The sequence below is a fragment of the Carassius auratus genome, unplaced genomic scaffold (assembly GCF_003368295.1).
Source record: "Carassius auratus strain Wakin unplaced genomic scaffold, ASM336829v1 scaf_tig00214259, whole genome shotgun sequence".
Taxonomy (NCBI): domain Eukaryota; kingdom Metazoa; phylum Chordata; class Actinopteri; order Cypriniformes; family Cyprinidae; genus Carassius; species Carassius auratus.
This window is the reverse complement of record NW_020527582.1, coordinates 1,840,749-1,853,401: the sequence shown is the minus strand read 5'-3', so window position 1 is coordinate 1,853,401 and position 12,653 is coordinate 1,840,749. Positions and strand designations below refer to the sequence as shown.

The 12,653-nt window shown below is 39.6% G+C and overlaps 1 protein-coding gene across 13 annotated transcripts in view; it reads left to right on the top strand.

Annotated features, from left to right (window-relative positions):
- Positions 1–12,653, top strand: part of LOC113091649 (myocyte-specific enhancer factor 2A-like) — a 97,501-nt gene that overhangs the window by 32,824 nt on the left and 52,024 nt on the right. For all 13 annotated transcript variants that reach the window (XM_026257239.1, XM_026257237.1, XM_026257236.1 and 10 more), the window contains one exon: positions 901–1,121. In XM_026257239.1, coding sequence (XP_026113024.1) covers positions 1,068–1,121 — 54 coding nt within the window. In that variant the 5' untranslated portion in view covers positions 901–1,067. The remainder of the gene's footprint in view (positions 1–900; positions 1,122–12,653) is intronic.

Below are 12,653 nucleotides of genomic sequence, written 5' to 3'. Positions count from 1 at the left end.
TTCTCTTTAAGCCTGAAGTCAGCAGGAAGCATCCACATGTTTTTCATCTTGGCTTATTAGTCTGCTTACTTTCATTCAGATAACTGTCTGCCACATAGCTGTCAATCAGCCACAGGAGACCATTATGATGCTTATTAAAGATTTTTTTTTTTTTTTAGTGAGACTACAGTTAAGAGAAAACTCTGATGGGGCATTTGACAGATGTTTTTGTAGGGAATGTGAAGTGATAACAGACAAAATTACATTATATTAAGAATATCAGACAAATATTCAATATTTTGGATAAGTTTAGGCATCACAGCATTATTAAGATTGCATTACATTCACTGTAATGTAATATAAAGTATAATTGTACAATTTTAACTATTAGAATTGATTAAAGATCTTTGCACACTGAGTCCAAAATGTATGCATGAAGTTTTTTTTGTATTTGCGAAAAAAAAAAAAATCAAACCTGATCAAAAAATTTTTATGACACACAAATGTTTCGGAGGCAGTGTGTAAACGTAACTGAAACAATGTGAGGTCGTATTTATTTTTTTACGTGGGAATATTTCAGACTGATTCAATGTTAGAGATCAACAGTGGTAATCTAAATAGAAAAATCTGGTGGAGGAGCATCACAATTACAGATCCGCTATCCAGCGTTTTAGAATTTGAGGCTAATGATAAATGTCATGTGAGTGGGCCGATCTCCAGCTGTTGAAGGGAAGCAGGTGTAAAGATAAGAAATCATTGTGGGTCTCCGTCTTATATCCTTCCTGCATGTATCAGGCAGTGGAACATTTTGCATTTAGTCACTTTCATCTGCATCAGACCTCCTCTTTTGAGTTTTGCAAATTATTTTAACGCGTTTTCTCTCTTTTTGTCTCTTTTTCTCACTCTCATGCTGTTTCACAGATTGTGGTCTGGACACCTGAAGAAAAAGACGCAGAAAGAAAGACTGAGAGAGAGAAAGACTCGAGAAGAAAGAGTGAAGTACAATGTACTAGGGGAGTGAAGGCAGACAAACTCTCGTGTTTTTCTGATATTCTCGGGGTGTCAGAGAGACCAAGCAGGACGCCAAGATGGGACGGAAGAAGATACAGATCACACGGATCATGGATGAGAGGAACCGGCAGGTCAGTAGCTCCTTTACACATCATCCTTCTTTTATTCCCACAGTATCTATGTATATCTTGGAATCTAGTGAGATGCTAGCTAAAAAGCATTTTTTTTACGTTAGGAATGTGGCATACATAATATATTGGTGCCAAATTGATTATTGATTGATATTACATACTTTTTATTAATTGTATCCTCTATATTTAGACTACGTTTGCTGTCAAATTTATTTTTGAATAACACTAAAAATTTTATAATACTTAAAAATGTCATCTTTAGCAAAATGAACGGACATTCATTTTTCATTATGTAAAATATAATATTATGTTTCCGAAATTCACTTGTAGCTTATAAAAAGTAGGTTTTCAGTGTTTAATTTATTTAGACAAAATGGATTTTAATATTGGCCACAAATAACTTAATCAGCCATCTTTTATTTGGAGCATTTGAAATCCAGAGACAGAAAATGTCTGTGAAGAAAAAAATTCTGTATTTTAATTCAGATTTTTTTTATATATATTTATTTTTTCTAGTTTTTGATAGTAAATGTATAGCTTAGGGTCAAATTGAGAATACTTACACTTCTATTCAAAAAGTTATTATTTTTTTAAGAAATTAATACTTTTACTTCGCAATGATGCATTTAATACTTTATAAGTCTCAGTAAAGATGTTAATGAAGTTTAAAAAGTTTCTATATAAATGCTGTTCTTTTGAACTTTCTCTTCATTATCAATTCCATTCTGAAAAATTGTTCCACAAAAATATTGCTGCACAACCACTGATAACTATAACAAATTTTTCTTGAGCAAATCAGTATATTAGAATGATTTCTGAAGGGTCATGTGACACCGAAAACGAAAAGAGTAATGGTGATTGATTTAATAAAACTTGAATGCCTTCATGATTTTGTACACAGCAAACACAACAGGTCTGAAAGACCCATTTGATTATTGCTTAGTTTGGGCCATCTGTTCATTGGCTAAACATGTTGTCCCAGCATTTTTGGATAGACACACAGCAAGAGCCATAAAAAGGGACTGGGACACATTTACAGCCATATTTACAGACGCGGCTCCCACACACCACCCTGCAATTACGGTCCGGAGAATCTGATGAGGCAGACAGAGCTTGTGCGAGCCAGTCAGTGTGGCAGCGACACTGTGCTAGGGGTGACTGGGGTGAAGTGGGGCAACTATAGGCCTTTTTCCTCTCTCTCTCTCTCTCTCTCTCTCTCTCTACACTGGTGGGTTTGTGCTGGGTCCCGGTAGGGGCCCATTTCTCCCTGTGGTTGCAGCTGCTTGGTAGTAATTAGGAGCAGCCTCTGCACCACGGCACCCTCTCATTACAAGGAGGGACAGTGGGACACGCTGTGCCCTTCTCTCTCTCCATCTTCCTCTTTCTGCTTCTGTCTCTCTCTCTATTTTCCTGTCCTTTCCTCAGAAAAGTGCCAGTGATCTGGCCAGCGACAGAGACAGACTGGAATTCACCCTTGTCTACTCGTGCTAAATATATATAACATAACACAGTCCTGTCTGGTCACTGTCATTGCAGGGAAGGGAAAACACACATATAAAACAGATGTGGGGCACGTACAGTTCCTCTCAAACATACATGGCATGTCTAATGTCTGTTTGAAAGGGGAAGCCACTCCATTTGACATGTTGAAGGATTTGATAATGAAAAAAGTATGCGTCAGTCTACGTCTCTCCTGCTTGACTTGATGCACCTATTCACACCCGCTCAAAATATCATTTGCACTGTCTCGTCGGTGAAATAACTTTCTTGCCATGCTCATGGAAAGCTAATTGAGGTTTTGCTCACTCTCCTGAGGGTGATAACATAACAGCCCGTGCCCTCCTCCCTCCTTGCCCCCAGTTCTCCTCCCACCTCTCTGACAGTTACTGTGGAGGTAGCAGTTCAGCCAAGTGAGAAACTTGAATTTACAGGACAGGCCAATTATCAGCATAACACCAGGTCCTGGGTGGGATCCAAATAGGATGGCAGGCAAAGAGAAGATGTCTACTAGAAACATCAGCATCTGCACTATCTGCCCCGGCTTACAACATCAGCAAAAATAAAATAAAAAATAAAAAGCAAGAGAGGGGAGAAAGAATCAGGAAAAAAAGAGAAAGTTAATGTGAAATCACTTTGTGACTGGCTGTTTATTTGATTCGGTGTATTATATTCAACCGATCTTAAAGGGTTAGTTCACCCAAATAGCAAAATTATGTAATTAATAACTTACCCTCATGTTGTTCCAAACCGGTAAGACCTCTGTTTATCTTTGTAACACAGTTTAAGATATTTTAGATTTAGTCCGAGAGCTCTCAGTCCCTCCATTGAAGCTGTTTGAACGGTATACTGTCCATATCCAGAAAGGTAAGAAAAACATCATCAAAGTAGTCCATGTGACATCAGAGGGCCAGTTAGAATTTTTTGAAGCATCGAAAATACATTTTGGTCAAAAAATAGCAAAAACTGCAACTTTATTCAGCATTGTCTTCTTTTCCGTGTCTCTTGTGAGAGAGTTAAAAACAAAGCAGCTTGTGATATCCGGTTCGCGAACTAATCATTCGATGTAACCGGATTTTTCGGATCAAATCGAACTGAATCGTTTTAAACAGTTCCAATATGCAATATGCATTAATCCACAAAAGACTTAAGCTGTTAACATTTTTAATGTGGCAGACACTCCCTCTGAGTTTAAACAAACCATTATCCCGTAGTAATTCATGTACTCAAACAGTACACTGACTGAACTGCTGTGAAGAGAGAACTGAAGATGAACTGATGAGCTGAGCCAGATAACAAACAACAGACTGACTCGTTCTTGAGTCAAGAACCGTTTCTGTCAGATGCGTCAGATTTGAGAACTTTGGAGCTGATGATACTGCGCATGTGTGATTCAGCGTGAAGCAGACTGATACACAGAGCGTCTGAACCGAACTGATTCCCTTGGTGATTGATTCTGAACTGATTCTGTGCTAGTGTTATGGGCGCGGTTAAACTGAAGGCTTAAATCAAGGGAAATCATCGCCAATGACGCCATTACGTCGAGTGCAAAAGAACCGGCGAACCATTTTCTTCAACCAGTTTATTGAATCAAACTGTCCGAAAGAAGTACTGGTGATCTGAAAACCGATGCAACCGGTTCTTGACTCATGAACGAGTCGTTCATCTTCAATTCTCTCTTCACAGCAGTTCAGTCAGTACTGTTTGAGTAAATGAATTACTCCGGGATATTGGTTTGTTTTAACTTAGAGGAAGTCTCAGCCACATTGAAAAAGTTAACAGCTTAAGTCATTTGTGGATTAATGCTTATTGGAGATGTGAACCGTTTTAAACGATTCAGTCCGTTTTGGTGAAATGGTTCAAAAAGATCCGGTTACATTGAATGATTAGTTTGCGAACCAGATATCACAAACTGCTTTGTTTTGAACTCTCTCTCACAACAGACACGGAAGAGAAGACAATGCTGAATAAAGTAATAGTTTTTGCTATTTTTGGACCAAAATGTATTTTCGATGCTTCAAAAAATTCTAACTGACCCTCTGATGTCACATGGACTACTTTGATGATGTTTTTCTCACCTTTCTGGACATGGACAGTATACCGTACACACAGCTTCATTGGAGGGACTGAGAGCTCTCAGATTAAATCTAAAATATCTTAAACTGTGTTCCAAAGATAAACGGAGGTCTTACGGGTTTGGAACAACATGAGGGTAAGTTATTAATTACATAATTTTGCTATTTGGGTGAACTAACCCTTTAATTGGACAGTTCATCCAAATTGAGGTGCAGAAATAGAATCATTTTTAAAATGGAATCCGTTGTTACTCGTTGTGAATACCTTTTTTTCTTGTGTTGCAACGTTAGGATATTTTTTGTGTTCCACTGAAAAAATTTAAAATAAACATGTTTGGAAGGACACAGGGGGGTGTAAATTATTTTTATTTGACCCCTTTAAAAATTCATACTTGCTGTGGCTCATAAACTTTAAACATATCACAATAACACCTTTTCTTTTCTCCATTGTTATTACCATATAAACCCAAGCACGAGAGACAATACACCACGCAGTAATTAATAGCACTCTTGTCCATCAGAATCCAAATTTCACGGCACTTACTGGAGAGAGCGGTTATCAGTGGCGCACAGGCTCAGCCGTGAGTGTGGTCGACTTGCTCACCAGAGAGTTTTTGGAGACAAATGGAGAAAGATGTAAGCCGTTTATTCAAGCTTTTGCGTGCATTCCCACAAAGTGCTTCCCCCTTTGCTAGTGTGAACCCAGTCTTCTGCTAGCTTTAGGGTGCTCTCCTCACCCTGGGGAGATGGCCATTAGCATACTGGGCCCACTGAAAGAAGACAATTAAAATCCTTATCTGCACGCCTGTGCTGGGAGCTATCTTTATTCATTGCAATAGAATGATAGAATGCCTTAAGTGGCCTAATTAAATACAGTGGCAGTACTGCACGCAGCACAGCTTCAGCAGGGGTGTCTTGTATCATTATGAGATGGGCTCTGGAAAGCCTGTTGACCTATCAGGATTTATTTAGGAAAGCGTAGCGGGGGTTGAGAGGTCCACAATTGCAGTATCTGTCAAAACAATAGGTTCAGAGGCAAGCCACGGGATGTTCATTGTACACGCATCTTGCAATGTTATTCACCTTGGAGGGGTTTGGAAGATCTTGGTGAGCATTGGATCCAGCTCTTCGATTGATTCACCAGGAAACTCACCAGGAAAAAGTCTGAATACACAACAAATGTCGATTGAAGCATTGATTGAGTCCCATCAGTGGAAGAAAGAGAACTGAATGCATTATTTTATGAGAATGAAGACCGAGCGTCTCAGCTCTCACTCGGCAGCGCGCTCACACTTTATGAAATATGGAGGAGCTGGAGGTCCTGTCATGCATGCAGCCCTGTCCTTCTGGAGTTTTCACCAAAAACCCTGTTAAGTGCAGCCTTAGGAAGAGGAAGGAATGACAGTGAAAGGAGAAGAAGAAGAGGAGTAGATTTGGTGAGTTTCACTGAACAGCTCAGGCTGACATGCTAATTGCAAAGCTGTGTAAGGGGAACAACTGCCATAATAGCGCAGGAGGACAGAATGATCCTGTATCCCCACTCCTTCTCGCTCTCCACCTGTCCCTCGTCCACTCGGTATAAGCTCTGATTTCCTCTAAGGCTCTTCAAACCTGTAATTATTTGTCCTGATGATGTCACACACCTGTCTCATGTGATAGCGGTAGTAACATGCTTTTGAATTACTCCCCTAGTAGAAAACTTATAATTACGGTGATGGTCTCAAAAGACCCTAATGAGTGCTGCCTGTCAGTGTGGAAACAGCATTACTCGATTGTAGCTCTGATTGTGTTGTGACAGCTCTTTGATTCACAGAGGATGGAAAGTATTATCGTGAACGCTAGTGTAAATACTCGAGGGAAGAGTTCTGCTAACGCACACACAGGAAAACTCCTTGTTAAGCTGAGAGAGAAAAATTGTCACATGAGATTCCATCAGGTACCTTTTGGCTTTGTTTCCATACAGTCGACATGCTCTCACAAAGCTGCGTTTGTGTGCCAGTGTGTGCGTTTGGACCTCTGTGCCTAACGACGTCCGCCGTACGCCATTAAGCAGGCTCACTAGGGGTAATTACCCAAGTCATTAAAAGTTTGATGATTTCACTGCTGGGTGGAGTGTCGCCCGCCCTTGCTTTGGCTTACTTTTGCTTCCGCATATCACATGTTCTAGAGTGAGCTCTTTTTCATCCCTTTTATTTATTTTTTTTTTTTTTGCTGGAAAAAAAGTGATGCACATCCTTCCATTTTATCAGACTCCTCTTCTTCTCTGTCTCTAAAAGGTTCTGAGAGAACACCATTATTCTTTAATGATGAAAACATGGTTTAGAAACCTGGGAGTGAAAAAAAAAGGTTTCAATAGAAAAAAAAAAAAAAAACGAAAAAAACAAGATGGTGTTCACTTAACGTGTCCTTTCCAATATTGGGCGTCCTCAATTGATAGGCTGTAATTTCAGCTAAAATTGATTATTTGAAGCAAAGGGAGTTTTGTTTTTGGTTAAACTGCATTAGAGTATAGCTGTACTGTAGGTTTGTAATGGGAAATAATGTGGGTGGTTTTCTGTCTGTAATTCATGTTTGATGACAACAACAATGAAACGCTCTGAACGATGAAAACTCCACCCACCTCCCTTCAGTTATTCATAGTGGTGGAGGAATATCAACAACAGAGTTATATTTTAGTAATGCAGATGATCGTTATATCCGAAATAATCTGATTAAAGGGACACTAAGTAGGAATTACTCCCATCTAGTGGTGAAATTGTATTTTGCATTCAAACTAATTTTGCTCTCCAGCGCCTCGCTTTTTCAAATGCGCGTTGCATCTACGTTAGGCGATATGTACCAAAAAGCTTTGACGGGATGTCTTCTAATAGCACTTCGTCGAGTTTTCCTTCAGGTGAACAGGTGTGTTATTTCAAACAAACTGCAACATGACCATAAACAAACGAATGTTACAGTATGAATTACTGACTGTGGAAAACATGAAATATTGTAATTAGTAGTTATGTTTTCTTTATTCGTTATATTTTCTGAATAATGTGCATTGTTAGATATAAAAAAAATATTGTAATATAGATTGTAACACTGACTTACCTGTCGAGAAGAAAACTGGCCACTTCAGCGTCTCTTTTGAAATCTTTATCCAGCATTAGCTCTTTCCACCTAGAAAAAGCTTCCCCGACATTAACTCTTGTTTTCTGTAATCTACGGTCACGTTTCCTTTTACGTTCTATTTTTGACTGTTTTGGCGACGATGTTTTCTTCTCCTGTGGCGCGGCATATGTATGGTCCATAATAAGAATGCAATCCAGACTTTTAAACTTGCCGGTGCAGTTTCAAGCACCTCTCACTGCTCTGCACCTGCGTTTCTGGCTCTGACCGAAAACGTGTTGTGGAAACGCGTTGGCTTAGTACTTTTTGTCCCTCTCTGCTATTATAGTTTTGCAAGATGGCGGAACTACATGGAAGCCTCCGTCGACCTACCCGTCCCATGTATATAAAGATAATAAATTCTTCATTTACAAGGATTAGTTTAAACATTGGCATAGGTATTTGTACACCATTGAGGGCATATTTATGAATAAAAATATTGATTTTAGATAATAAAATACCTAAAAAGTTACTTATTGTCCCTTTAATGATTTCTTATCCTGTCAAGCCTGTTGGCCTCATTATTCATTCAAGAAACTAAACGAGATCTGTTCCGAGTGGTTATTTATTTATTAATAGATTCACTATATATTTGTTTATAATAAGAATATACATTTATAATAAACGTTTTGTATAACATCATTGATTTTATTTGATAAATCTGTCAATTAAATCAATCAATTATAAATCTGTTGGATGTGTCATTTAATTATGATTATAAATATATTTTACCTTGCTGGTTATAGACACTTTCTGTGTCTGCCTTCTTGATGAAAACAATTTTGCTTAGAATTTTTCCCCAAATGTATTTGAGACAGCAGCGTAATTAGGTTCCATACATTTAGGAATAGCTTTTGCTTGAACGATGCTTTACAATTCTGTCTTTATAGGCATCTCACTGAATTATGGAATCACATTGCATTCAAGTACCTTTGAAAATATGAACCGTTTTTTTTCTGGCTTGTTTTGCCTTAATTGCTTTGATAGCTGACTTTGAACAGAATGTAAGAGGCCAATTATCACAGGTGAAGTTCATGTCGTGAATGGGGGTGAGAGATAAATGCATAGAAATCAGTCTAATTACAAGGTCAACTGGCACAGTCCCAGCTGGCTGGCTCTGCCCTTTGGGTACTCGAATGCTCAGAACCCAGCAGTGAACTGTGGACCCAGGGCTTCCTCTGCGTCCTGTGAAAGCTGATCCAGCCGGACAGGAGGGAGGGACCGCTGCCTGTCTCCCAAGCCTGAGTGCTCTTTGCTGGGAAGCAGGAGCCAGGGGGCTTGGGTCACTCTGCCAGCTGGTGCTATGGTAGAGACTTTCTCTGGACTTCATAGACCTCCTGCCATTTGTTATCAAGACCGTTGAAGCTGACTTGCTGCTTTCAATAATATGTCACCCCTGGTCCCTTACCACACTCCGATTCGATATAAGAGGCATCATCTCCAATAACAGAGCACAATACAGGCCAACATGGCTTGTTTTTCCTGTTGACTCCTTTCCCTAAGGACAGCCTGTGATGGAGTCTTTGACTGACAAACCAGACCTTGTCATTTTTCTGAGGTGAAACAAACACATACAGATGTAAACATATTCGCATACGCTTCATCTACGTGGGTGCATTTCCTCATGATCTAGTTTGTTTCACCACAACCCACAACAAGGAATTCCTTAAGATTCTGGTCAAGTAAATGCGTAAATGCATTGCAACACTTTTCACCCACACATATTGCCCATTTCCTCATTTATGGGAGCAAGGGTTTATTTTTACTCACACACATCCTCATTTGCTTTGATTCACTGGTATCTTGAAATTCTTAGAAGCCACAATGCCCAGTGGTATACGACCCAGTGCGCTGGCAGCAAAAAGAGGACATAGTGAGAAAAGTAAGAGATAAAACTTGAAAGAGACGATGGCAGAGCAGAATGAGTACCCCAGCCTCTACCTCAGGGGTTCCCAAACTTTTTAGCCCGCGACCCCATGATAAATACGCTGCTGCCCCGCGACCCCCCCCCCCCCCCCCCAAAAAAAAAACACCTCTCGTCGCGTGAAATGTACAGCAAATCAATTTTATGCCCAGTCTCAAAGCACACGAAGTTATATTTTATTGTTCTGCGTGCAGAATCAGTGTTACAATTCTGCATGAGCTGTTCGATATCCACCTGTTCTCTCTCGGAAAGTAACTGTGCAGCTATGTTGGGTTGAACTCGTTCATTATTCTGCCATCAGGAACCAGTCGAGTAAGTCTGAGCTGCTCACACGCGTGCTCACACCCGTGCGCGCGCGCGCACGCACACACGCACGCACACACACACACACACACACACACACACACACACACACACACACACACACACACACACACTCATGCTAATCCGCTAGATGTGTCACTTTATGCTTTCCATGGTGACGCGTCATTGCTTGTCACGTGACATACCGCAGCAACAACAGAGCTGAATGAATGATCCGCTTTTCTCATTTTTCCTTTTTTATTCAAAATATTAACAAATTTGTTAGATATGGCATGAAATAGCTGATATTCCGATTGTCAAATATATGCAAGTGGAAGTGTTTTGTTGTTTAAACACCTTTATAACGATCGCGTTAGTTGAGCTGTATGCGCGATGGGCGCCGCCATCTTAGTTTGTGCCGCAGACGCAGTTCAGAGAATCAGATCTGTTGGATTTACAACACGTGAATTCATCCACTTCTCCCGAAATACATAAAAGTAAGTGGCTGGTGAACTGGGAGAATAATGGAGTAAACTTTAAAGTTACTTACACAATGTGTATCTGATATGAATAAAATGTGTCTAATTATAATGAAAAAGATTATTATTGCCTCTTCCTTTGACAGCAGTGTGTATTTTACAAACTCTAAATGTATTGTTTTTTCTAGTACTTATATGTCTGAAACCTAAAATAAACATTATGTGGTTGAAAACACTGAAAAGTTGTGATGACAGCTCTGAGCGCACTTGTCTCTGGCTCAGCGCCAGCCAACTCGCGAGAGCACATTTGAATTTCACGTCATGCACTGACCGGTGTGGTCGTAACAGTTACACTCCAGGGACTAGCCTAGACTGATCACACCGGTGTGATCGTACGTGCGATGCGAAAGAGTTAAATTAATTGAAACAAAAATATATAAAGCCTATATCGAAATCATCTCGCGACCCCTGCGCCGGGGTCCCGCGACCCACCGTGGGGTCGCGACCCCTACTTTGGGAACCACTGCTCTACCTGATATGCTGAAAAAGTTGTGAAAAGGTCAGCGTTTTTATTCCTGCTGTACAATTAGATGAGAAATGCTAATATAATTACTGGATGGCTGGGATAGAATGACCTTATCAAAGACTGCCACAAGTTAGAGGGAACAAAGAGAAGTTTGGAGCACAAAACATGACTCATAGCATCACTTCCTTACACTTTAGTTTGGGTGCTGTGTTGAAGTTGGGCTGTGCGATATGATGATATATATCAGATGGATGAAATAAAAAGTCTGTTGTCTCGTATCCTGTTGAAACAGCAAACAAACAACAGAGCGCAATTTTTTTTGCTGCTTTATTGGCTTGGAACAATTACATAAACCCACTTAAATGTGTCAGAATCCCCATCTTTGCAAGTATCCTCATAAACGCATTGATTTAGGTCTGGAGAGAGAGTAAACAGTTGAAAAAGAAAATGCATATGCAACTGTATATTGGATCTGGACTTCGGTCTTAAAAGGGAAGCTGTCCAATATTCCTCCTGTCTGCCATTAATATTAATCCAACAACAGTGAGAGAAAATCTCTCACTGCTCCTGACCAAATCACTTTTGTAACTTGTCAAGATATCAAAGATTATTTTAATTTAATTCCATAACCTTTTTTAAAAATAATAAATAACTATATCGTGATATAAAGTATATACTTATCGTGATATAAAATTAGTCATACCGTGATATAAGATTTTGGTCATATTGCCCCCCCCCTCCCATGTTGAAGTGCTCCCGAGATCTGTTTGTGGAATGGATATTCTCACCAATATATTATAAAATAGTTAAGAAAAAAAGAATATCATGTTAATAATAATAAAAAATACACAGTATACAGTATGTTTCAAATGTTAAACCACAAGTGTTTCTTTCAGTGAAAACTGCAGACAAATTAATTAATTTCAGTTAATTGTCCAGCCTTAACACATATGACAATAACTAGGTCAGTATAATACAGTTATGTAGAACTGGAACACAAAAAGTCTGAAATCAGTCACACCCTAGCCCAACTGCTGTGTGAGTGTGTTTCTCTGTAAGCTAGTGGGAAAAAAAGCCCTAGTGACCTCAGATATCTCTTTGGCTTTTCACTGGCTCAGCAGTGACCCGATAGACTAGGGGTGTTGTTTAGAGACTCACCCAAAAGCCCTGGTTGAATCTAGAGTGCTTATTTGTGGCATTCTTATACTGTGGCTGGTACACTGTACTTATCATACAGATGACAACTGCGTTTGTCATTACTGCAGTCACAGACGTGTATTGTGCTGCCCAAAGCTGAGAAGAGTATAATTGCTCTTTTCATGATAAGTTATGAAGTTAAAAGCTCTTGTTTGAGTGTGTATATTTTATGTGTATCTATACACATATGACACTGCTCTGCACTGCAGCTGGAATAAATCATTACTCTGGGTCAGCAAGCAAGTGCCCTGAACAGAAATGGAGTGGAACAATTTTGTGACATTTTGTGACATTTTCTTCTGCTGCCTCAGAGGTCAACTTCAACCTGAACTATGCCACCTATTTGGACTATGGTTCCCATCTTTTTTTCCACTATTAAGTTGC